Source organism: Haemaphysalis longicornis, unplaced genomic scaffold (assembly GCF_048455015.1).
Source record: "Haemaphysalis longicornis isolate Haplotype H1 unplaced genomic scaffold, Haemaphysalis longicornis Haplotype H1 scaffold_5, whole genome shotgun sequence".
Classification (NCBI taxonomy): domain Eukaryota; kingdom Metazoa; phylum Arthropoda; class Arachnida; order Ixodida; family Ixodidae; genus Haemaphysalis; species Haemaphysalis longicornis.
Genome location: NW_027526385.1, coordinates 53,235,059 through 53,261,980, shown reverse-complemented (window position 1 = coordinate 53,261,980; position 26,922 = coordinate 53,235,059). Strand labels below are relative to the sequence as shown.

The window sequence follows — 26,922 nt, the reverse complement described above, 5'->3', positions numbered from 1 at the left end:
CAAGAAAATCTGTCCCAAAGCTCAGAAGACCATGGCTTTCCTTTTTTGCACCTGTAGCAGGTTGCACTGAGAACGGAGAGCTTTGTGGGCCGGTATATCCAAAATGATGGGGCATATATACTGTACGGAAAGTAAATTCAATTCGATGCATTTTGTTGGATTGTGAATGCACGAATGCCGCAATTTGTGAGAAAATTTGTTCCCAAAATATCTGTTTTTTGCAGCACGTTGATAAAAGGAAGGTAAAACTTCGCCTCACCCTCCGCGATGCCTCAGTGGCTGCGTCTTTGTGCTACTGAGCCCAAAGAAAAACACCCGTGTGTCAATGTTTGGTCGTAGGTTAAGGATTACCACAAGGTCTTAATATGCAATCAACCATTACGGCGCACCTCATAGCCCAAGCGTAGCTCCGGCGCGTACTACACATTAAAAAAAAAAAAAAAAAAACTAGCCTCAAGAAAAAAAGAAAAGACTTTGGCATGGCGCGAAACCATTTTAAATATCAGAATAGCCAGAATCAGGGGTATAGGGAGAATCTGTACACAAGTTTACGCTGAAATATAACGGCACCCCGGGTAAAACACCAGCTGCGTGTTCTTCCCGAACTGCGGCCCGCAACAGCGCGGCCTATCTGGAACCAAAGTCTTCTCGACAGCCGATCAAAGGACTTTAACTGGACTACGGGAATGCACACGACAGACGCAAAAAGAGATTTGCCGTGCTTCCTAAAGAAAGCTAAGAGAAGCGCGAAAGCTAAAAGTGCGTCCAACCCTCGCTGTATGTGCGTCCAATCGATCGTCAAACTTTAAAAGACCCGAATCGCCAACGAAGAACTAACCCATGGGACGATTTTTCGCGTGCTACGTAAACGCCCCTTCGAACGATCTAAATGATTGATTGATTGTGGGGTTTAGCGCGCCGACGCTTCACAGGCGATGAGGCGCGCAGTAGTGGAGGGCTCCGGATTAATTTTGACCACCTGGGGGTCTTCAAAGTGCGCCGAAATCTCGAACCCACGGGCGTTTTTGCTTTTCGCCTCCATCAGAAAAGCGGCCGCCGCGGCTGGGAAGCGAACCCGCGTCCTCGTGCTGAGCAGCAGAACGCCTTAGCCACTGGGCTACCACTGCGGGTACGAACGATCTAAATGTATATACCGATGCACGGTTTATGGCGTAAAGTCATACAATTGTACTCCTTCTTTAGGACCCGCGCGTGTATTGTCTTATCTAGAGCCGTTCCTTTTCGCAATTTTCAGACAATCGTTTTCACACGACGGAGCGCCGTGTGTCGAGAGATCTTATCATAGCTTTTCGGTCGACCAACCGGTCTAGGGGGAAATGCATAATTTTTTTTACAGGACCTCATCAGTCCCACTAATAAAGCTCTCGCTTTAAAAAAAAAAAACTTTCGCTTAAAAAAACTGAACACGACACGGAGGTGGTCTCGAGTTCAAGACCCATAACAACAAGGCCACCGCGAAACTCAACCTCTGACACTCCCTCGCCGATGACCCACGTCCTAGCATGCGTAAAGTTAAAAAAAAAAACGCGCAAAAGGGAACCAGCCGGACGTGAAGATAGTCCTTACTTGACACTTCCCGTGAACGCAGGCAAAGCAGGCGCAGCAAGTGTCAAAGCAGCACCGACACCGGCGGCGACAGAAACGGCGCAGGCGCCTCATGCGACCACCCATCCTCGCGGTCCCGACTCAAATCCAAACAATAGCCGAAGTCGAAGTCGGGGCACGCGGCAGAAGAATCCAAGCGCGCTGACACAGCGGCCAGCCGACGCACAGACACGTTTCGCCCGGCGTCGTCTGCTATCGACAACGACGGCTGACACGTGCGACGAAGGGGGGCCCTAGAAGCCAGAGCGGACGACAAAGAGGGAAAGGGGGGTGGGAAACACCGGCTGTTTTCTTTTTAACTCCTTCGCTCCGGGAAGGCCGAAGAAGACCGTGGCCCTTTCTTGCTACCCTCTAAGCCAAGCACGTACACTCGAGCAGCTCCGTCCGACCGGAAGCGTCCCTGTTACTTCCGACGTCGTGGTTTCCCGAGCTCGCTTGGCTGGAATCGCTATTGTGAAACGGTGGCTCCGTGTCCAAGTCTATGTCGTGCTGAAGCGGCGAAACGTGGGGGGGGGGGGGGGGGGGGGGGGGGGGGAGGGGGAGATATAGCGAAGCCCGGCGTAGACAGGCGGTGTGTGTGTTCAGAGTGCTTCGAGGAGGAACTGCTGGATGTCGTGTGAGTGTGTGCGGGCGGCATTGCTCGAACATTGCTCCACGGAGACGAAATTCGATGGTGCGCTGTGAAAGATGGCGCGGAGAATTCACCGGTTGCGTTGCCGTCACCCGGGCGTGATGTGAAAGCGGCGATTTTCAACAGGCGCGCAATACCACTTTGGCGGGAGTTTGTTTGGAACGATGCCCCTTCGGCGACGGGGAAGAAAAAAAAGCTTGCGTCTTGAAGAGGTTCGAGCCCATTGCAGCTCTTACGCCGTGAAGTGGACGCAGCAGTTTAGGGCGAAACCCGCTTCAGCCGAAGCGGGCAGGATTGCCTTTGTGGTAGCACACAAAGCGGTCTGAGTCGCCACTGCCCTTTGCAGGAAGTGACGAAAGCAAAGTATAATTTTGGTTACTCTTTATCACAATGCTACGCCTACCGCCAACTCGACATCAACATCATAATGGTAATCATTAACAACAACAGCAAAAGCGACAAGTTTATGTTCAAAGCAGGACGTAGGCTTCTCCCATTTCAATTCAACATCGATATATCTTCTTCTTCTTCTTCTTCTTCTTCTTCTTCTTCTTCTTCAGTCAATTTGTGTCCACTACGTGGTCCCACTTTGGTCCAATTTGTGTCCCACTTGCTTCAAACTCAACGTACCTGGCGCTGTCCGAATAGCTTCTTTAGCACCAAATTTCCTTATCTCATCCCTCCATCCAGTTATCTGTGTTTTTCTTCGAGTACCGCCTCTTACCGCCTCTTCTTCGAGTACCGCCTCGAGTACCCTCGTGGCCAACAGGTTGTCCACATGGCGCGCGTTACAGACCCAGCCCAAGTCCATTTCTTCACAATTTGAGCTACGACGTCTTAAACGCGAGTTTTAATCGTAAACACTTGTTTCCTGTTACACCAACCACAGTTTCCACAGCTCGTTGGGTCGACTTATGTTTTATTTCTACGTGTTACGCAAATTTCCAAGCAGCGCAGGACAGGAGCGGCTGGAGGTCACCGGGAGATGCCCTCGTCCTTTAAATAGAATAGAATAGAAAAGAATAGAATTTAAATAGAATGAATATTATTATTATTGTGATGATGATGATGATGAACAAACCATCCCCGAGAGTACTCATTATTCGACCAGATCTACGGTAAATCCCCAAGATGTAGTAAGTTTCTGTGAAGGAAAATTCGAAATCCACATCAATGCAGTCGTACGGTTGCAAAGGAAAGCTCTACAGATTCCTCAGAAACTTCGCAGTTCAAGAAAAATTCGTCCTGGTTCAGTACTCATTGGTGCCGTACCTTTTATGTTGCTGAGGGAGGAAGGTTACTCTTCATCTCTTCTTCACTGCACTTGCGGAAAGCAACCCAGCTTACAGTGCTTCTACGCCTGATTTCCCCTTCGTGAATCAGGACTTGCATTTATTCAGACTCTCTACTCGCCGCGGCGCCTCATTGGCTAAGGCGTTGCGCTGCTAAGAACGATGTCGCGGTTTCGATTCCCGGCCGCGGCGGCCCCTTTTCTGATGGGGGCGGAAAGCAAAAACGGCCGTGTGGACGATATTTCGGCGCACGTTAAAAATCCCCAGGTGGTCAAAATTATTCCGGAGCCCTCCACTACGGCGAGCCTCATCGCCTGTGAAGCGTCGGCGCGTTAAACCATACAATACTTCAATCGTTCAGACTTTGTAGCATTTTGTTACCAACGATGAAAGGGAGCTTTCGGCATGCCACCTAGCACTGCTTTTGGACGACGGCCTCACCCATTTACGTCCAACCGCGCCTGTCCTGAGCTGCCCGAGCCCAATCTTTGCGCTCCGAGTTTTCTTATTACGTGACTCCATCGAGACAATGGCCTATTCCTTCTTTTAGAACAAGTCGGTATCCACTCTATGAACCTAATTGTCCACCGGTTGTCGGTTCGTCTCACTACGTGGCCAGCCCAAATCCATTTCTTTTAACACGAAAGTGTTTTATACAGGGATTCACGAATATTTCACTTGCGTCATATCCGTCACGGAAGTGACGCCAGTACAACGAAACAAGCGGCCTGTAAAGGGTGCACCACTGCACATAGGGTCTTCTTGCGGGGAAGCAACCTTTAGTACTAAAGAGTACGTTTTACTTCGGGTTGTTCGTTTTCGGGTTTTATATTTTAGCACGAAATTGTTTTATCCCGGGATACACCAAGATTCCACTCACGTCATATCCGTCACGGAAATGACGGGAATGTATGATCTTAGTTAGGTTGTCATCATGTTTGCCCATGATATCTTCCTCTCCGGCTAACACCGCGAATTTTTTTCTGAAGCGTTATTCGACACTCCAGTACCCTGCCTCTTACTGCTTAGAAATTGCTGTCTAATTGCCTGCTTTTCCCTAGTTTAATCCTTTCCCAACTTAAATGTAGTCTAATTCTGCTCCTGGCCTAGCACCTTGCCTATTGCTAATTACTGTACGTTTATCTATTGTACGTTTCATCTGTTTAAGCTTTACGTTTCATCTATTCCAAATATAGCCGCCTTGATTCCGTATCTCAACTAATGAACACAAATAACATCCGAACTCTTGAACTAAGGCCCAAATTTTTTCGCTTGAAGTTTCTGCACAAACTGGTTAATAAAAAGCTGGGATTAGATAGTAGTTTGTATGTGAACCCACTCTCAACCAGATCCCGTCACACCCATGACAAACCTCTAACCCCATTTTTTGCTAGGACTAGCATTTTCAAATTTTCATTTTTTCCCGGAACTATTGAAGAATGGAATTCGTTACCCGTTCTGCACTTTCTACTGTTGAATCCCTCGAAGCTTATTTTAGCCCAAATGCCACTGCGCTGCGCTGATGCGTCAACCTTGTTAAATGCATTTTTTAAAATCTTTTATACTTTGTATTGTTCCTTACAATTGTGACTCAAATATTCTTGTATTTTGTACGTTTCTTGTCCACTCCTGCTTGGGCTGTCAAGCCTGCAGTATTGAATAAATAAATAAATAAATAAATAAATAAATAAATAAATAAATAAATAAATAAATAAACTCGTTTATAAAAGAGTCGTTTGCCAGAACCGAGCTGTTTGAACAATTAGACATTACGCGACATCATTTCTCTTACTTAGTTTTACGCAACTGTTTGCAACCGAACTGACCTAACTTTCCGACGTTATATCATCTATACCAGTTACATTTCCAGCATGGCGGTGACGCTGGATTTTAATTTAACGGTTTTTGAAAACATCACGTTACGTGACTGACTGCATCGCCATGCAACGGTTGTTCCCTTCAGACGCAGACGAAATGAAAAAAAAAAAATGAAACGGCAATTCCAACCTAATTTTGTGACCTTATAAACCGCTTTATCGAAGAGCAGCCACTTTTAACGTCGTACGAAAGCCACTTGCAGCCAAGCCAAGCCTGACCTTTACAGCAGTTCTTTACGAAGAACTGTGTCCGAAAACACGCCGTGAAAAAGAACAAGAGTACGACAGGAAGAAGGCTGTAATAGAACGCACGCAAAGTAAAAACAAACCAAAAGATCGTAGTGGAGGAAATCGGACGAAAGCGCTCGAAAGCAGATATCAGAAGCAACGACCACACGACCGCCAAACCACGGTAATTGCCTACATCCTTTCCCGCCGACCGTTCCGTGAAAGACGACGCAAGACGGAGGACACAAATGGTGCTGGGTTACCACTAAACCGCATTTTACGCGAACGCTGCCCGACTCCTCGGGGACTAAACGTTCGCCCTTCGCTGCGCAGCAATTATGTGGCTTGGTGCTGTCTTTGTTCGGCGAGGACGGGAGCGCGTAGAGTCCGAACTCTACCGGGAACTACCGTGTTTTCACGTTCAGTGGCCCTATTTCGCGGCAAGAGCAGCCGCCATTTCCAGGCTGTTACGTAACATTACGTCACTTTTACACAGGCTGAAGTCGCAAATGTGTGAAGTGATCGCTCCCGCCAACTCTTTAAATTACGTCACGCCTTCTCAGCCAATCACAGAGAGGGCGTGTATTGCAAGCAGTATTGTTGTTTAATAGCAAAGACAGGCCTACGTTGTCATGACCGGTGCATTTACTGTAGTTTTTCATTACCGGCCAAGAATATTATGCGCTTTCAGTAAAGACAAATAAGGCAAACTTTAGAACTGGTGCCCGTAAACGTCATGAAACGTCAAAATGACGAAAGCACACACAACCGCTTTGTCAACCGGAGGCGCGTGACCAAAACTGAAAGCCAATAAGAAAAGACTTCCGGCAAATTCCCAGTTCCCTGGGAATTCGTGCAGTCGAGAATAGGGCCCCCGGTCCAACACCGCTGAAGATAGTGCGCTACTGTATTCGGGTGCAAGTCTGAAACGGCAATAACGCATGTAGTGTACCACTCCGCCGAAGCGACAAAACCGTCACGTCAACGCGCGCGACTTTTGAGAAGAGATTACGTAAGATCATCTCATTTCTTCACCAAGTTTGACTTCGAAAGTTTACAGCCGCAAAAACACCAAGTTGGGTAGTTTTCTTTTCGCGCCTGCATTGATGTTTTTCCTCCCAAACTACTCGAAGTAACGAACCGCTTGCGCCAAGCGGAGAAAAAGCCGGCGGCAGTGATAAGGCGCGGGGCACGTTCCGTTGCCGTTCTTGTGTTGCAACAAAGTATGGTAATACGAAGAGAGTATATCAACGCCGAAAAAAAAAACATAAAGGAAAAGAGTTGGCTCTTCGACTTGACACCGGAAGACGACGGAGGAACAATGCCTCATTTCCTGGTTTATTGGACTTCCTACGACCTCGATGCCTCTTGTTTGCATGACCGGATGCCGAAAGGGTTGAATAATCGGTGGCAACATCGTTCAGAGGGAAGTGTGCTTGGGTTTCCCACGTGGTCGCATTAGAGATAACAACTTGCCAACTGTCCCATGTACTTATTTTCGTTCGTAACACTTAAAAACAGACACTAAGCCAGATAAGGTAAAAGATTCTTGGGACTTAACCAGTTATCTTTACAATCAAAGGCATCAGCATTGTCGATTCAATTTCTATGTCTGTTAAAGACAGAAATAACGGAATGCAACGACAACGATAACCCGTTATAACCAGACGATGGCGATGCCGTGGGCCCTCATCCCAGGCTAGTTGTTTTCGTAACTACGAGTGCACTATCCGCGGCGGTGTCGAGGTGAGTGTATGTATGTGTAAAGTTGAATGGCGGGGTGGTTGGCATCGATAGTTTTTCAGAAGGTGGGTTTTAAAGGAACCCAGCAGGTATAACAAGAATGCATAAGGCTGCTGCTAGAAAGCATGAGATCACGGCCTTTGAAATGTCCAGGAGAGCGCGTAATTCTGCGAGCACTCGCGAAAATCAGGATCTGTCAATGACAATCACGGAAGGTTCATTATTAACATAAAATGCAAGCTCCTCTGCCTACCTTGTACGATCTGTACGTAACTGATATTTTTACCCTGTTTTGTAGGTCACTTGTATAATAAGCACTTCATTCAGCTTTCAAGATTTAAAAAAAAATGAAGGAAACTCACGCTAACGCGTAAGACTTGAAGGCAGCGAAGCAGTATGCAACCTTCAGGACCATCACGACGGTTTAAGTCAACGACTGCAGCCGATTTGATTCTTCTTCACTGCCGCAACGACCTTTACTCCATCAGCGCTGCTACAAGTGTGAGCTTCCCTCACTTTTTTTGGAAGAGATAATCAGTGGATATCACCTTGGAGGGGCGTACGCTATGGCGTGTCTTTCTCGTTCCGAGCTAGTGTTGTCACGATTACGGCGAACGCTGTAGCTTTTTTTTATTTTTTTTTTTGCCAATATCGGGCCAATCTCCCAAGTGGGTTTGCTTGGCTTACAAACTTGCGCTGATGACGCTGGGCGGTCACCGCGAGGCCCGCGCCCACGTGTGAGCGCTTGGCAATGTCTTGGTATTTTTAACTGCGCACACGAAAAATTGCGATTTCCTAAAGAGCTTCGCTCTTAAGTGTTTGGAGTCGTTCCCCTTTTTTTGTGAACATCCCGCCGTATTGAACACTATAGCTTTGCACCGACTGGTTAAATATGACGGGGTTCCAATGCATGCCGCGGGTAATCTTGGCCGCTGAATGATATTACCTCCTGCCCACCGTCGAAGAAATCGATAGGTGAGTTTCGCTTGCCGGACGAGAACGGGAATAATGGTGCATGATGGGATCGTATTTTGAATTACAGGAAACTCGGGGACGGCTAGCTAAATACATTATGTGATGATCCCGCGGCTCGGCTTCAGTGTAGTGCGCTTGGATGGCCAATCCATTCAGGCAACAGTGAGATTTCTGTGAGCGACGATGTCCAGCTTACGATTTCACTCAAAAAGTTGGTCTGTGCTGTGGCAGCGCGCAGTGCCCGAATGACGTTTTTCATCGGCCACACAGCAGACGAAGTTTTGTAGCGGAAGCTACACTGGCCGAGGTTGAGCAGTTTCGCGTGTGCAGGAAGGTCTGTTCTGCGCAAGCGCGAGGGACATTGGATTGGATTGGATTGGATTGGATTGGATTGGTTTGGTTTGGTTTGGCTTGGCTTGGATTGGATTTGGATTGGATTGGATTAAAGTGGATTGTGTTGGATTGCGTTGCGTCATAGCCGCGGCAGACGCACTGGCGCCGGCGCGTGCCCAGGTGTGCGCCTGAATTGCGCAGTAGCCAAGTCTGACGCTGCACCGGAGCCGCTTGATAGCCGTTTCGCGTGGCTCGCGAAGAGCCGTGCTGAGCATGCGCGAGGAGCAGTTACTGGACAGGACAGGACTTAACTGGACTGGATTAGACTGGGTTGCTGAACTTTAGCTTACGCTACGTATATCCTGGCATAGCAGAGGTCAGCCACTACTCATTTTTAGTCAAACTGTATGCTGGACATGGTCACTCGGCGAAATTTCGCCGTTGCCTGATTGGACTGGTCATCCAAGTGCGCTGCACTGAAACTGAGCCCGCCCGATTATCGTAGAATGTGTTTAGCCAGTCATGTACGAGTTTCCTGTAATACAAAATATGTTCACAACATCCAGCGTTATTCTCGCTCTCGTCCAGAGAGGGAATTTAAGCTTAAAGGGGCACTGACACAAAAATTTTGCATCTTGTTTTTTTTGTTGCGATAAGTAGCTAGTGACCTACTTATAACCTGTAGAAACCTCATTTGCTTCAGCGTGCGACGGTTGTTTAATTAGAGGTATTTTGAATGCGGCCAGTCGCAGTTTCGGTTTCAGCGAGTGCCGCGAAACGATGGATTTTGTGGATTTTGTGTGAACAAAGCTGACCACGTGACCGTCGGAGGGATATCACAGAGCAGAGCCGCCGTAGCACTGTCGAATCCGCATCGATGGCAGTTTCTGCGAATGCCCCCACGTACTGATCTCGTGAGGCGCTTAATTAAAAAGTGACTGTGGATGTGACGCAGGCGCTGCGAGTGCAAATGCTACCGCGGCTAAAGAACGACGCGCGACGCTCGAGACGGTGGGTGGCAAGACGCGCGCTGGGAGCAGCCGGCCGGTCTGCCTACAGGTCCGCCTACAGATGTGTTCGGCTCAGCACTGCGGCGGATATTCGAGTGCCGCTCTCGATAGCGGTGCAGATGACAATTTTTAATGCAACCCGCCATCGCATCATTAACTCCTTTCTCACGTAAGCCACCATGGTCGGGACTTGGGGACAATTTCGTGCAGCGGTAACAAGCTATCACTCGAGCTACCTGCGCCGGCCTGGGCCACTTCGCGGCCGTGGCCGCCGCCTGCACAGCGACCGTGCGGCTAGCTCAGTGAGCTTTTCGTGCCTCCGGCGCGTTTTAGCATCCAATGGTAATAAACAGTAATAGAAACAGAGTGCCTGGAATCGCTGTAGAACTTTGGTCGCGGCCAGCTGCCCGATTAGCTGACGAAATCACGGCGCCTCCGCCGCCAACGATCGGGTTGTTCGTTCTCGAGAGCAGAAGCTCCGCCCTCCGGCCCTCCGATTGGAGCGGCGAGCCGCGCGAGCCGGCGCAAAACGCCGGTAGTGCGGAAGCGGCAAACACAAACTCGTGACGTGTTTGGATGTTGTTTATTTACAATTGCGCGTGGTCCTCTGCTGGCTGCTCGGTTGCGTTTCGCACGCTTCAAAACTGATTTTAAATATGTTCTAGGCTGTATTCGCCGCTGATATTTTGCAGATGATGTATGTGTGTTCCCACCAATCTATCTCCGAAGTTATCTCGCCTTCAAAATTTTGTGTCAGTGCCCCTTTAATGTTTATTACGGCGGATATTTACGAAAAGGGCAACTACTCCGAACACTTCTTTCAGCTGGCAAACTGAATGAAAGGGTTAGTTCAATCTTTGATTCCGAATTTTCTTATTTCATTCCTCCATCAAGTTAACAAATTATGTGCAGGATTCGTGGATCCGCATGTCGTCGCCTTAAAGGGGACTGACTCACGTAATCACATTACTATAAGACTCACTAATCCGTAACCATCAAGCTTAAAAATTATCTGCAATGCGAAAAGATTTACAGTTTCATAAATATGTCTCCGATGGCCTGGTTTGCTCACCTTTGGAATATATCATTTCTATACAGAAATAAAAAATAAACGTTGGCTTGCTAGACAGCCAACGCCATCTAGCGCAAACTAGCTGAAGTGAGAGGCGTTTTTTGTGCTTGTTTTTCAGTACACAAGCGACATGTTTATACCATAAGCAAACTAGGTCGTTGGGAACACTTTCACGAAACTAAACCTTTTCGTATTGGTGCACGATGGTTTGTAAGCCCGTGGGACAAGAATTCGTAAGACCAATAGAAATATGATCAGACGAATCCCTCTAAAGGGGCAATGAAGGGTCCACACAACTTCATTTAATTTGAAATAACTAGGCTTCAGTACCTCACTTAGCTAAGTACTAGCCACGAAAGACGTTTTTTAACATAAAAAATGCAGGAAGTCTTAAAAACTTTCAAATATCGCGCCACAGTGACGTGTTATAAGCAGGAGTCACGTGATGTGGGACAGCACTAAAACATAATTGTCAGTGTGCTAACGGCCCGTTAGCATTCGAGTGATGCGATCAAATGGAACTATAGGCACCACATCAATCGCCCAGTCATGTTTATTGGCGGTTGTTCATGTAATTTTCCATGACCATTTTCTATCGCCATTTTCTATGACGTCACAAAATTCTGTGTCGTCATAGAACAGTGGCCGGAAAGCAACTGGGGAGTCGCCCCTGCTTCACATGTTTTCTTTAATTTCTCCAATGTTTGTTTAAAATTTGCAATAACATTGGTGCCGGGGCAAACCAGACTTTTTTAATAAACCATCCTAGTATTTTCTCTTAATGGCGCCTTTTATTATTCCTTTTATTGTTATTATTATTATTATTATTATTATTATTATTACTACTATTATTATTATTATTATTATTATTATCATTATGCAAGATGGCGCCCAGCAAGGATTGCTGTATTCTATGCTCCTGTGTTTTTTACGGTAAACAAAAGTTTTTCCGCTGCCTTTCCTGTAACAAACGCGTGCACGCGAAGTGTGTTGTGTGGCCGGACGCTGAGCTTCAACTCCTGAGTTCTGGCGCTCGGCCGTTCAAGTGCAACATCTGTGAAACGGCTGAGGCGGCGGCTAGGCCTAGCGGAGCCGGCGACGACATCGGCACGTCCGCAAGCGGGGCTCCTTCCCCCTGCTCCCTTCGACGAGACTCGCCGCCCGTCGTCGAGAAGGCCGTCCCAGCCGGTTGACCTTGACGCCGAAGCTGCCGGTCTCCGCGCGCTCCTCATCGACGCGCTGGACGGAATTTCTTTCCTCAGCGACCAAGTGGCCCGGCTGCGGGAGAACAACGACCTCATGCGCCGGGAAAACGCGCTCTCTTTCGACCGTCTCCGTCAAGAGAGGGAGGGAGACCGCGCCCATTATGCGAAAGTGGTTAGTTCCCTGCGTGCGGAGGTGTGCTCCTTGCGTGCCGAATTGCTCCGTCGCCCCCCTGCCTTGCAGGATGAAGTACGTCGCAGCTCGGAAAAGCCTTCTTTCACGCAAGTTGTCTACAAAGAAGTGTCGCCGTCGGCTACGTCGGCTCCGCTGCAGTCGGTGTCTTCGGCTTTTCCGACACTGCCTCCCACTCCGTCCCCACTTTCCCCTGTGCAGTCTGTGTCTGTGCTTGATCGTAACCCTCCTACTATTGAGAAGAAGCGCCGAAGCCAGGCATGTGTAGGTGCATCGGACACATGTGGACTCGTAGTCGTTCCGCAGCCGAAGCGCCCCAAAGCTATGTTCGTCTCAAAGCTTTCCCCATCCACCACCTCTGCTAGCCTTAATGCCCATCTGTCAACCTTAGGTGTCTCGTCCTTGAGCTGCCGACGACTGAAGACGAAGTTTGACACGTACGCATCCTTTTATATATCCGTCAGTGAAGAGTTTTTCGAGCGCTTGAATGACCCCGCTGTTTGGCCGAAAGACTGCCTCTTTAAGGAGTTTCGAGGCATGTTTCGCGAAGGCATGCTTCACAGCTCTGAGCGCATCACATAAGAAACGCAATGATGACTAGTACTTTGGATGTGTTTTATCAGAATGTGCGCGGTCTTCGTACCAAGGCAACTGACTTCTTTGGTAATGTTCTGGCTTCGTGTTTTCCGTTAATAGCTATCTCTGAAACTTGGTTGTGCCCTGATATTCTGTCCAGTGATTATTTCCCTCAAAATTACCATGTATATCGTAGTGATCGTGCCTTGACGGGAAGCAAACAAAAAGGGGGTGGGGTCCTTCTTGCCGTCGACAAATCTCTCCCGAGTGTGCTTTGTAGCGATATTCAGAATGCAGATGAGTCTGTATGGGTTGAAATTCTTATCTCTAAAACTGAAAAACTTCTTGTTGGGGTTTTTTACATTCCCCCTGATGTAGCTCCTGACGCATTCAATCAGTTAGTTTCCTCCATTGAACAAGAGCTTATTACTCAATGCAACCGCAAGGTCCTCCTTCTTGGAGACTTTAACGCTCCTGGCGTTCAGTGGAGCCATCTATCCTGTTCCCACCATAACCACCACATTGAACAGAAGGGTAATAGATTACTAGATTTTTCGTCTTTCACTTCCATGGCACAGCATAATCACATAGAAAACTGCAGTGGAAACATTTTGGACCTGTGTTTTTCGAATTTTTATGATGTTAGTGTGTCACACTCTGATTGTCCTTTAGTTAGACCTGACAGATTTCATCCTCCTCTTTCTATTTCCTGTTCCCTTCCCACAATGCTCCACCATTCCGTAAGTTCCTGCAACACGCAACCTCGCTACGCTTTCGCCCGGGGAGATTACGTTGGGCTGTATGATTACTTTTCTGCTGTCCCTTGGTCGACAGTCATTGACGAACCTGATGTCAATGAACAAGTTGAGCGTTTTACTGAGATTGTACTTTTGGGTATGAAGAAATACATCCCGCAATATTTACCAAAGAAGTTCAAATTCCCACACTGGTTTTCTTCTGAATTGCGGGATGCCCTTAAACGCAAAGAACGTGCGCATAGAAAGATGAAGCGCTCTGGTGCGAACCAGTTCACTCAGGAGTTTCGGCGCCTACGTGCCTTATGCAAAATATTGCACAAGCGTGATCATGCTTCGTACCTGGCATCAGTAGAAGCTAAAGCAACCCATCAACCGGGAGCCTTCTGGAAGTACATTCATTCAAGATCTAGTAAAACTAAAGAATCTATTCGTTTACTAGACTCCAACGGCAATGAGGTTGCGGAGGTGGCCGACTGCTTTGCTCGTCAGTTTTCTTCTTTTTTTGGAATTAGCGGTGGCAGTGATAACAGTAGCGCCCCTTGTCACCAGGGCGGTAACTCTGGTTGTTTCCAACTGGATGAGAACATCGTGCGGACCAGTATCAAGCGGCTAAAGCCCTCGCTTTCTTGTGGACCAGATGGTATTCCTGGCGCCATTCTAAAAACGTATGCAAACATATTCGTTCCAGTGTTCACTTCAATGTTTAATAACTGTCTCCGGTCTGGCACGTTCCCTCGCTCATGGAAAATCTCTCGCGTATTCCCTGTATTCAAGTCAAGCCCAAAAACTGACGCCATAAACTATAGGCCAGTCTCGCTCCTTTGTTCTGCCTCTAAACTATTCGAGTTATCTCTTCATATGGTGTTGTCTTTCTCACTTAAACACGTCCTCATTCCTAATCAACATGGCTTTATGCGTGGTCGTTCAACTTCCACAAACCTCGCGTGCTTCATGGAGCAGGCTGTCCCAGCAATCGTTGGTAGAAGCCAGCTTGATGTGGTCTACTGTGACATGAGCAAGGCCTTTGATGTAGTCAACCACTCGTTATTGCTTGCCAAGATCATTCTGTTAGATGTCCACGCTTCTTTGGTGGGTCTTATACGTTGCTATCTCCAGCAGCGATATTGCTATGTGAGTGTTAACGGTCAAACTTCATTTAGGTACAAAGCAACAAGTGGTGTACCCCAGGGATCTGTTCTGGGTCCCCTTCTTTTCTCCATTTTCATTAACGATGTTGCTTCTGTAATTCAAAATTCTTCTTTTTTGTTGTATGCTGATGATATGAAAATCTTTAGAGAAGTGCGCAATATTCATGACTGTAATTATCTTCAGGCTGATATTGCGTCATTCCATCGTTGGTGCACCAAAAACGACCTAATTTTGAACCCCTCGAAAACGAAAGTTGTCTCCTATAGTAGAAAAACTCAACAGCTGCAATACTCTTATAAAATTGCAAGCACTGCATTGCCGAGGGTGACTGAAATTCGAGACTTGGGAGTACTATTTGATTCTTCTCTGACTTTCTCTTCCCACGTTACACAAATTACCCGTCGCTCTCTTCGATGTCTGGGTGCTGTTTGCAGGTATTCTAGAGAGTTTAAAGGTCCTCTTCCTTTTTTAAAGTTGTATTCGGCTCTCTGCCTACCTCTTCTCGAATACGGCTCTGTTGTTTGGAATGGAACTTGCAAGTCCAATAGTGACCGTATCGAAAGAGTTCAAAATAAGTTCCTCTTTATCTTTAAGCACCGCTTCCGTCATGTGCTAGAAGACGCTAACGGCAGTGTGCCTTTTCTGAAAAGTCTTCCTTCCCTTCGGTGTCGACGAATGCGAGCTGATATTATCTTTCTTTATAAACTTCTTCATGGGGATATTTTGTGTGACGACTTGGTTACACTTATCAATGTCAACTTGCCGAACAAACTTTTCCGAACATTTCGAACTTTTAGAACAGATGCTTTAAGTAGAAGACGTTCGTCCATCTGCAGAATACAATGTGCATATAATGAATATTCTGATCGTCTTGATATATTTCAGAGTTCTTTTTCTTTGTTCTCAAACGACTTGAAAACTGTTGTAGCTTAAGTGCCTTTAGTCATTGCAAATTTATGTGCTGTATTTATTTTAGGCAAATCATGTTCTTGTTTGTTTGTTTTTCACATTTCCTGGTTTTGCGTTGCTTGAATTTCTGTAGGTTTGAGTGCCAGTGCTTGTAATGCTGAACTTCTTTCAAAGTTGAAACTTCCGAACATTTTGTTATAAAACCTTCGTGTTATGCGTATAACTTATCGCTGTCATGTTCAGTGAGTATTTCCTGTTTTTCACGTGCCTTGAACATTTCGCTGTCCGAGCGTCATGGCTTGCAACGCTAGGTCTCCTGTTTCTTTTCTTTTCTTTTCTTTTTTTTTTGCTGTTTTGCTTTCTGAGATTACTGTAACTATCTTTACTTTATTGTTTCTTTCATGCATACAGTTTTGTGTGTTGTGTTGTCTTGATTTTAGTTTGTTTTTATGTACGATTTGTATATGGTGTACCAGTACCAAGACCCTAGGGTTGTTCCTGGGCACCGAAAATAAAGATTGATTGATTGATTGATTGATTATTATTAGTATTATTATTATCCTCTGGGGAACAGGTTCATGACGTCGCCAACTATTTTGCGCAGCAATTTAGCGCTACATATGGCCAGCGCGATGAGACGGTAATGAACCTTTTGTTAAACCATATACAAGGCCCAAGCCTTATACTATTAGACGAAAAGCTGGTTCTTGAGAGCCTAAAGCGCATGAAACCATCTTTGTCCTGTGGCCCTGACGGAATCCCTCCGGCCATTGTTAAAACCTATGGCAGTATTTTTGTACCTGTTCTAACTTCTATATTCAATAATTGTCTAAAAACAAACGTCTTCCCGCGCACGTGGAAAATCTCTCGAGTGCGTCCAATTTTAAAGACAGGCCCGACGTCTGACGCAACAAATTATAGGGCTGTTTCTCTCCTTTGTGCCTGCTCCAAGCTGTTTGAGACAGCGCTTCACGAAGTCTTATCAAGTTCTGTACAAAACGTCCTTATACCTAACCAGCATGGTTTTATATCGGGAAAATCGACAACAACAAACCTCACCTGCTTCATGGAGCAGGCCTCCGCAGCAGTTTCAGAGAGGGGCCAGTTGGACGTTGTATACTGTGACCTGAGCAAGGCATTCGATGTTGTCTGCCACTCGTTGTTACTTAATAAGCTTTTACTGTCTGGCGTTGATGCACCACTCGTGGCATTGTTGTGGAGTTATCTACACAATCGGTTTTGTTATGTGAGTGTTAACGGCAAGAAGTCCGCTATGTACAGGACAACAAGTGGTGTGCCCCAAGGCTCTGTGTTGGGCCCTCTGTTGTTTTCTATTTTTATAAACGATATGTCAGCTGCAATCAAGAAGTCTTCGTTCCTAATCTATGCTGACGACATCAAAATATTCAAACGTATTAAGTCTGCTGAGGACTGTGTTTCCCTAAACAAAGATGTGTCCTTGTTCTCTAAATGGTGTTCAGAGAATAGATTAACTCTTAATCCAAAGAAAACAAAGGTCATCTCTTATAGCCGAAAAACAAACATCCTTTACTTTTCTTACACCATTGACGGCGGCCCCCTGTCTAGAGTTGATGGTATCAGAGACCTTGGAGTGCTCTTTGACAGCGCCTTAACTTTCTCGCCCCATGTCGATCAACTTACTCGGCGGGCTCTTCGCTCTCTTGGTGCTGTATGCAGATTTTCACGGGACTTTGGGTCTCCTAATTCATTCCTGAAACTATTCAAAACACTTTGTATTCCTCAACTAGAATATGCCTCTGTCGTGTGGAATGGAACCTGTCATTCTAACAGCAAACATATAGAGCGTGTTCAGACCAAATTTCTAGCAATATACAGGCATCGTTTTTCCTCTGGGCCTCCCGAGACTGCCTTAGCAGTATCCAGATTCCCATTGCCTGTCTCTCTGAGTTGTCGGCGAACCCGCCTAGATCTTCTTTTTCTATATAAACTGCTTCATGGTATTATCACATGCCAGGAACTACTTGCACAAGTCAGCCTTCGAGTTTCGCCAAAAACAACAAGGTTTACCCCCCCTTTCCATAATGCTACAGCACTCAACACCCATTCCCCCCTCCAAAGAGTGCAGCGTCTCTATAACTGTCACTCTGGGAAACTTGATATATTTCAACGTCCCCTTCGGGAGTTTTTGACTGGTTTGTTAGCTGTGATACAATAATTACTCTTCTTTTCGGCATTTTTTTTTAGTTTTTTACATGGTTTTTATGTATGCAATGTCTTCTTAGTTCTTGTTTCTGGTTTGTAAGTCCAATATATTCGGGACTTTGTGGCTGTAACTGCTTCATTGACTTGTCATATATTACGGTATGCTACTTGCCTTCCATCGCACCTGATTTATTGTGATGTGCCTGGTACTTTCCATCTTCTGTTGCTGTAATTTCATAAATCAGTTCCTGTATTTTGTTTCATACATTCATGTTTAATTGAAGCTTTGTGTTTTCGCCTATACCTGCGAATATGTTTTTATGTCTGCTTGCTTCACCCAACTGCTGTGACCATTGTTCCATATACTTTTGCCATTGATCCACCATTAGAGTTTCTTAATCGTCTAATTGTGGCTGGAATACCTTTTTATTATCCTTAGGGTTTTACTGCACTTTTTTTTTTCTTTGCTCGTTCTTCTCGTTGACTGTTTATATTGTGAGTTGCTCCTGTATATTAGTGCCGCATTTTGTCTTCCTCAGTGCGCCAGAACCAAGGCCTCGGCTGTTCCTGGGCACTCTAATAAACATTGATTGATTGATTGATTGATTATTAAAAGTCGACAACAACAAACCTCGCCTGCTTCATGGAGCAGGCCTCCGCAGCAGTTTCAGAGAGGGGCCAGTTGGACGTTGTATACTGTGACCTGAGCAAGGCATTCGATGTTGTCTGCCACTCGTTGTTACTTAATAAGCTTTTACTGTCTGGCGTTGATGCACCACTCGTGGCATTGTTATGGAGTTACCTACACAATCGGTTTTGTTATGTGAGTGTTAACGGCAGGAAGTCCGCTATGTACAGGACAACAAGTGGTGTGCCCCAAGGCTCTGTGTTGGGCCCTCTGTTGTTTTCTATTTTTATAAACGATGTGTCAGCTGCAATCAAGAAGTCTTCGTTCCTAATATATGCTGATGACATCAAAATATTCAAACGTATTAAGTCTGCTGAGGACTGTGTTTCCCTAAACAAAGATGTGTCCTTGTTCTCTAAATGGTGTTCAAAGAATAGATTAACTCTTAATCCAAAGAAAACAAAGGTCATCTCTTATAGCCGAAAAACAAACATCCTTTACTTTCCTTACACCATTGACGGCGGCCCCCTGTCTAGAGTTGATGGTATCAGAGACCTTGGAGTGCTCTTTGACAGCGCCTTAACTTTCTCGCCCCATGTCGATCAACTTACTCGGCGGGCTCTTCGCTCTCTTGGTGCTGTATGCAGATTTTCACGGGACTTTCGGTCCCCTAATTCATTCCTGAAACTATTCAAAACACTTTGTATTCCTCAACTAGAATATGCCTCTGTCGTATGGAATGGAACCTGTCATTCTAACAGCAAACGTATAGAGCGTGTTCAGACCAAATTTCTATCAATATACAGGCATCGTTTTTCCTCTGGGCCTCCCGAGACTGCCTTAGCAGTATCCAGATTCCCATTGCCTGTCTCTCTGAGTTGTCGGCGAACCCGCCTAGATCTTCTTTTTCTATATAAACTGCTTCATGGTATTATCACATGCCAGGAACTACTTGCACAAGTCAGCCTTCGTGTTTCGCAAAAAACAACAAGGTTTACCCCCCCCCCTTTCCATAATGCTACAGCACTCAACACCCATTCCCCCCTCCAAAGAGTGCAAGGTCTCTATAACTGTCACTCTGGGAAACTTGATATATTTCAACGTCCCCTTCGGGAGTTTTTGACTGGGTTGTTAGCTGTGATACAATAATTACTCTTCTTTTCGGCACTTTTTTTTAGTTTTTTATATGGTTTTTATGTATGAAATGTCTTCATAGTTCTTGTTTCTGGTTTGTAAGTCCAATATATTCGTGACTTTGTGGCTGTAACTGCTTCATCGACTTGTCATATATTACGGTATGCTACTTGCTTTCCATCGCACCCGATTTATTGTGATGTGTCTGGTACTTTCCATCTTCTGTTGCTGTTTTTCATAAATCAGTTCCTGTATTTTGTTTCATACATTCATGTTTAATTGAAGCTTTGTGTTTTCGCCTATATCTGCGAATACGTTTTTATGTCTGCTTACTTCACCCAACTGCTGTGACCATTGTTCCATATACTTTTGCCATTGATCCACCATTAGAGTTTCTTAATCGTCTAACTGTGTTTGGAATACCTTTTTATTATCCTTAGGGTATTACTGCTTTTTTTTTCTTCGCTCGTTCTTCTTGTTGACTGTTTATATTGTGAGTTTCTGCTGTATATTAGTGCCGCATTTTGTCTTCCTCAGTGCGCCAGAACCAAGGCCTCGGCTGTTCCTGGGCACTCTAATAAACATTGATTGATTGATTGATTGATTGATTATTATTATTATTGTCAGCTCTGACACACTAGGTTCATCTTGGCAGTGCTATTTTTCTTCACTTATCGTCCTGACGTGTGCATTGACTTCACCGAGCTTGTTCTTGTTCCTGGTTATTCGTGTATTGTGCTGATACTGCGACTGTAATTATCGTAGAATTTTTCTTTTTCTGCAGTTTTTATCATTAAAAGTTGCCATATTCACTTCATGCGTCCATTTGAAACTGAAAATGTACGCTTCCCGAATCTTGTAAAAACTTTCTTCTTTTCACTCACCCTTCCGTATAGTTACGCTTATTGTAAGATGTCTTCTTGCAACTGACCAGACATTACAGTTTCTATTGATTGTGTAATGTTGCCTAAAATTACACTATGGTATTTTTATTCTTCTTTGAAGTTGTAGTGTCTTCTTATTTTTTGCTCACTCACTGTTCTTTTGCCAGCTGTTGATGCATTTCATTGCTGTCTTATACCTTGTCTGTGCGCCAGCACGACTTGATTGTGTAAAGTCGGTTGGATTGCACTATTTTATTTCTAATCTTCTTTGCTGTTTTTGTAGGTCTTTCTTTTTTTTTGCTCACTGAGTGTTTATTAGCAAATTGTTGATGTACTACAGTGCTGCATTTTCCCCTCTGAGTGCTCCAGCACGAAGGCCTCCGCTGTTCCTGGGCACTATAATAAACAGTGATTGATTGATTGATTATTATTATTATTATTATTATTATTATTATTATTATTATTATATGGTATTCCTGCTGCAATTCTAAAAACGTATGCAAATATATTCGTTCCTGTGTTCACCTCAATATTTAATAACTGTCTCCGGTCTGGCACGTACCCTCGCTCATGGAAAATTTCTCGTGTATTCCCTGTTTTCAAGTCAGGCCCAAAAACTGACCCCATGAACTATAGGCCACTGTCGCTCCTTTGTTCTGCCTCTAAAATATTCGAGTTATCTCTTCATGCGGTCTTGTCTTTCTCACTTAAACACGTCCTCATTCCTAATCAACATGGCTTCATGCGTGGTCGCTCAACTTCCACAAACCTCGCATGCTTCATGGAGCAGGCTGTCCCAGCAGTCGTTGGTAGAAGCCAGCTTGATGCGGTCTACTGTGACATGAGCAAGGCCTTTGATGTAGTCAACCACTCGTTATTGCTTGCTAAGCTCATTCTGTTAGATGTTCACGCTTCTTTAGTGGGTCTTATACGTTGCTATCTCCAGGAGCGATATTGCTATGTAAGTGTTAACGGTCAAACATCATTTAGATACAAAGCAACAAGTGGCGTACCCCAGGGCTCCGTTCTGGGCCCCCTTCTTTTTTCCATTTTCATTAACGATGTTGCTTCTGCCATTCAAAATTCATCTTTTTTGTTGTATGCTGATGATATGAAAATCTTCAGAGAAGTGTGTAATGTTTAGGACTGTAATTCTCTTCAGGCTGATATCGTGTCATTCCATCGTTGGTGCACCAAAAATGACTTAATTTTGAACCCCTCAAAAACTAAAGTTGTTTCCTATAGTAGGAAAACTCAACAGCTGCAATACTCCTATAAAATAGCAAGCACTGCACTGCCGAGGGTGACCGAAATTCGGGACTTGGGAGTACTATTTGATTCTTCTCTAACTTTCTCTTCCCACGTTACATAAATTACCGGACGCTCTCTTCGATGTCTGGGTGCTGTTTGCAGGTATTCTAAAGAGTTTAAAAGTCCTCTTCCTTTCTTAAAGTTGTATTCGGCTCTCTGCTTACCTCTTCTCGAATACGGTTCTGTTGTTTGGAATGGAACTTGCAAGTCCAATAGTGACCGCATCGAAAGGGTTCAAAATAAGTTCCTTTCTATGTTTAGGCACCGTTTCCGTCATGTACAAGAAGACGCAAATGGCAGCATGTCTTGTCTCAAAAGTATTCCTTCCCTTTGGTGTCGACGAATGAGAGCTGACATTATCTTTCTTTATAAACTTCTTCATGGTGATATTTTGTGTGATGACTTGGTTGCACTTATCAATGTCAACTTGCCGAACAAACTTTTCCGAAGATTTCGAACGTTCAGAACAGATGCTTTAAGTAGACGACGCTCGTGCATCTGCAGAATACAATGTGCATATAATGAATATTCTGATCGTCTTGATATATTCCAGAGCTCTTTGTCTTTGTTCTCTAATGAATTCAAAACTGTTGTAGCTTAAGTGCCTTTATGTCATTTATGTGGCGTATTTCTGTTCCGTATTTATTCTATGCAAATCATCATCTTGCTTGTTTGTTTTTCACTTTTCCTGATTTTGTGTTGCTTGAATTTCTGTCGGTTTAAGTGTCAGTGCTTGTAACGCTGAACTTCGTTTTTCCATTTTGAAACTTCCTAAGATCTTGTTACAAAACCTTTGTTTTATGTGTATAATCTATCTCCGTCATGTTCATTGAGTATTTGCTTGTGTATTTTCAATTTTTCACGTGCCCTCAACGTTTTGCTGGCCGGGTGTCATGGCTTCTAACACTATGCTTCCTTTTTTTTTGCTGTTTTGCTTTCTGGGATCTCTGTAACTATTTTTACTTTATTGTTTCTTTCATATATATGGTTTTATGTGTTGTGTTGTCTTGATTTTAGTTTGTTTTTATGAATGCTTGTATATGGTGTACCAGTTCCAAGACCCTAGGGTTGTTCCTGGGCACCAAAAATAAAGGTTGATTGATTGATTGATTGATTGATTGATTGATTGATTGATTATTATTATTATTATTATTATTATTATTATTATTATTATTATTATTCAAAAGTGGACCAGGAAACATGATACCTTTTGCAACCCCAATTGTCTGCGTGTCTTGTGCCCTGTGTGCCGACTGCAATGCACGTACAATCGGTACTCGGATTACCTTGATATATTTAATGATTGCCCTACTCTGTTTCGCAAACATGTCTGTGAGTTTGTATTGGCGTAACTGCCAACTTTTCTTATTCTGCATTTGTCTTTTATCCTTGAGTTCATGCACTTAAATGACTTTCATTCCGTAACTTCAACATAAGCTATCCTTTCGTTTTTTTTGTATTTTGTATTTTATTTTGTATTTGAAAGATGTGTACATTATGTTTCGCGTGTTTCTGTTTCCGTGCGCCAGCACAAAGGCCGACCCCGGCTGTTCCTGGGCACGCAAATAAATGATTGATTGATTGGTTGATTGATTGATTATTGCAACACTGTTTTTTTGCTTTTTTTCTGAATTTGTGTAAGTAATTTTACTTTATTTTTTCTGTCATATCGAGGATTTTGTGTGTTGTGCCGTGCTGTTCTACGTTTCTTTTATTAATGTTTTGTATATGGTGTGCCAGCACCAAGGCCTTAAGGTTGTTCCTGGGCACCGAAAATAAAGATTGATTGATTGATTGATTGATTGATTGATTGATTGATTGATTGATTGATTATTATTGAGGCATGTAGGTCCACCAGGCGGCAAAACGATCTTGCAGGAACCGCGACTTCCCCGCGTTCTTGTAAGATCATAGTTGTCAGCGATGCGCGGGAAACGGCCACTTTGCGTTGATTCAACACTGCATTACTTGCCTCTAGGAAGCTTTTCCCTCGCCTCATCAACTTTGTACCGTTATATCATTTACGGGGGCGTGTTTAGCATAACCAGCTAAAGGAAAGGAAAAAAAAACGACAAATCGCCATTACGGCGGATGATCGATCCGATAATCACCTGTGCCACTGTTTTGGCAAATGGCGTGGCACCAGATCGCGTGAGGCGAAAAACACTGTTGGGGCGGGCAAACTTGTCATGCACGATCGATCGGTTCTCCCCTGTTCCTAAGAGAGCGCCTATCAATCATCCTTAAAGCAGCTCTCAATTGGTCCCTATCGGAACTACAAGAACGCCCGTTCCTGACGCACTGATCACAATATTTTCTGCTGCGGGCGCACGTGGTGCACAGAAACACAAGCGCGTTGGAGTGCTTACTTAACTGCTATCTTTTAAAAAGACCCTGCAACACTTTTCTCAACTTTTTTTTTTTATATTAAATGCTTGCAGAACGTAGTCAGCACACACACCCAGTACTTAGATGAGGGGGTCGCAAGTACATCAGCCAAAAATTACTGCTCTATGCCTAGAAGATAACTTGGAAACTCGCTCAAAAGATTTTGCTCTCTTTCCCGGTCTTGATGTTCTTCGATCGCTCCGATTACGTCACTGAGGCCATGTAGCAGCTGTTGGCCGGTTATCCTTCAGTTGCAGAAATGAGCGATTTTCGATAGCAGCTTAAAAAAAGGCACAAAAACAAAGCAGAAATCGCAGTGGTTCAAGACGCGAAGCAGAGTGAAAGAGCTTATCGGAAGTGTTGCAGGGTCCCTTTAAAGAATGTAAATGTGAACTTATTTGACTCAGTAGGTAGATGATGATCTAAGCAGTTGTCGTAACCAAAAGGTGGCAGGCCGTTTTGAGTGCCAAGGAGAATAAAAGTAGAATAGTTGAGTTGAAAATAAAAGCTAGTAAATTTGCAGCTGGACGGGAATCGAACCCACGGTTTCCGGAACGAGGGACGAGCACTCATTCCCAACACCACGAAAGCTCGATGGCTGTAGAGATTAGCCCTTTGATGCTCATAACTTTAATTTTTGCTTAAGATCGTGAAAACATTTTTATGATCTAAAAGAACTTCCGACGTCACAAGTATGAAGTCAGAAAAAAAATTTGTTCATTAGCACGGGCACAATGACCCACTGGGCACTGGGAAACACTGGGCACTGGCCATATATCAGTCGAGCAAGAAAGCTACCTTGATCAGCGTGATTTATGGGTCAAGTGAAGACAATGACGTAAAGTTTGTATTGCTATCATTTGTATTAAGAACGAAATTGCACAATTTCGTTTACCTGTCACTAGCCCATTGAGCCACCGGGTTCGATGCGTTGACACGCGTAAAAAAGACTTTTCTTTAGCACAGGAAAGCACGTGCTACCATCTCTTCTTTTTAATTTTTGAAGGTCCGGGAACCTTTGCCTGGCAACAGATGGTGTTGAATGTAGAACAAATCCACAAAGTGCGAGAGAAAGAATTATTGTTTGAGTTGTTGCTCCTGAGAAACATTGGGCATAAAAAGACTAAAGGCTGTCGTAATGAATGCGTCGTAGCCTTCGACTCGGAAACGTGTGATAGAAGCGTGTGCTGAGGCCTACACGAGTAAGTGTAGGCCTACATGAGTAATTTGAGCACGCTAATTACAGAAACAGGTTTTAGACCAGTCGATGAATACGTTCCCGCTAGATGTACTCTTCGCTTGACGATGAGAACGCGGATATGTGCCGGCCTGGCGTTAGTAGCGCCATCATGCGGCGTCCACTGAAACGTGGTGTCGTACGGCGATGACCCAAAATAAGACGTGCGAGCTGTGCGAACAGGGCTATGTGTCGGCTTGACGGTAGGCCTAACGTCGGCGACAGGTACCCGCAGCTTGGCGTAAAATGGATTTGACCTTGCTTGGCGGGTAATAATACTCATCTTTCAGCTACGGAACGTTAAGCCTAGATTTAGGCTTAACATTGGCGATTGGCCAAGGCTCTCAGTTATACTGACGGAGAGAACAAGAGGAGGCGAACCAAAAAGGATGATGATGACTATAAGGTTGTGTTCGGAAATTGGACATCAAAGGATTCGCATATTCACTACACAATAAGGAACGCTCACGTGCCCTTGTAACGGTTTCTTCCACAGCAGTTTTAACAAAGACTGATCCGAGAGCGCTTTCTGGTCTTGAAAATGTGGTGCGAAACAAGCGCTGTAGAGTTGAGGCGGTGGTGACACGTGTCATACTGTCAAAGCAATTTCTCCTTTCTCCCGTGCACAAGTTGAATGCACACCTTGTGTGCGCATGTGCGCTCTCTCGCACGGCCCCATCGTTGTGCGAAATAGGCTTCTTTTGAACGTTAATGAAAAACAAAGCCAGAACCTGCACGCCATTTAGGGAAGTTAACCTTGAGCACAGCCACCAAGGATTAACGGGATGAAAACAGGGAGGAATCGAAGACCACCGGAAAGTCTCTGCGGATCTCTGTTCGTCCTCGTTTGAAAGTAGCCGACCGATAAGAACCATGCAGCACCGAGGTGAACCTTGGATTTTGTCAACGGACCAGCCACAGTCGCAAAGATCAGGAGTGTACTCCCGTACTCTGTTAGCTCAGAACGATGCTTTCGCTGCTAGACGATTGGTTTATCCAACATTCCTGCACACCTCTAAAATTCCATACAGCAGAATACAGTTGAAACCTTGTCCAATGCTGACGCGGTTTGACACGCTCAACGTTTAAATGGAAACTAAAGCGTAAAAACAAGTTGGCGTTTATTGTTAGATTGCTGTGCTGCGAATTCAAGTATACCAATCGCGGCAACAGCAGTTGCTTATTAATACACAATATTTCAAAAACATGAAAACACGTATCATCGCCATCATATACTTTCCCGCACTGCTAGTTGTGACAGGGGAAATCGTGAATGGTTAAACAGGATTGGTGGAGCTTGCCTAAGATAAATCCATTCGACATTGGAGAAGCAGAACCGATGGCGAAGAGTTAAACTGTAGCGCATGAGTTAACCAAACACATACTAGTGAAAAAAAAACGAAAAAGCTAAGTTTTCTTAACTGTGCCTTAGTGTCACTTAACTTTAAAAACACGCTACGGATGTAGCGCTCAAATGTAGAGGAAGGAAAGACACTCGAAAGCGCTGATTTCTGGAAAGCCAGGAAGCGTTTCCAGATGGCCAAATAAGGATAGAAAGGGCAAGACGATGTCTACCGATCTC

General features: G+C 44.8%; 1 protein-coding gene across 6 annotated transcripts in view; it reads right to left on the bottom strand.

Moving 5' to 3' along the window:
• LOC144138220 (BAI1-associated protein 3-like) overlaps window positions 1-26,922 on the bottom strand; it is a 500,259-nt gene that overhangs the window by 208,789 nt on the left and 264,548 nt on the right. Inside the window, exon 1 of one of the 6 annotated variants that reach the window (XM_077670409.1) lies at window positions 1,588-1,798. The exons of the other annotated variants lie outside the window; for them this stretch is intronic. Coding sequence (XP_077526535.1) covers window positions 1,588-1,692 — 105 coding nt within the window. The 5' untranslated portion in view covers window positions 1,693-1,798. Of the gene's footprint in view, window positions 1-1,587; window positions 1,799-26,922 lie in introns of those variants that run through there. 6 annotated transcript variants of the gene reach the window in all.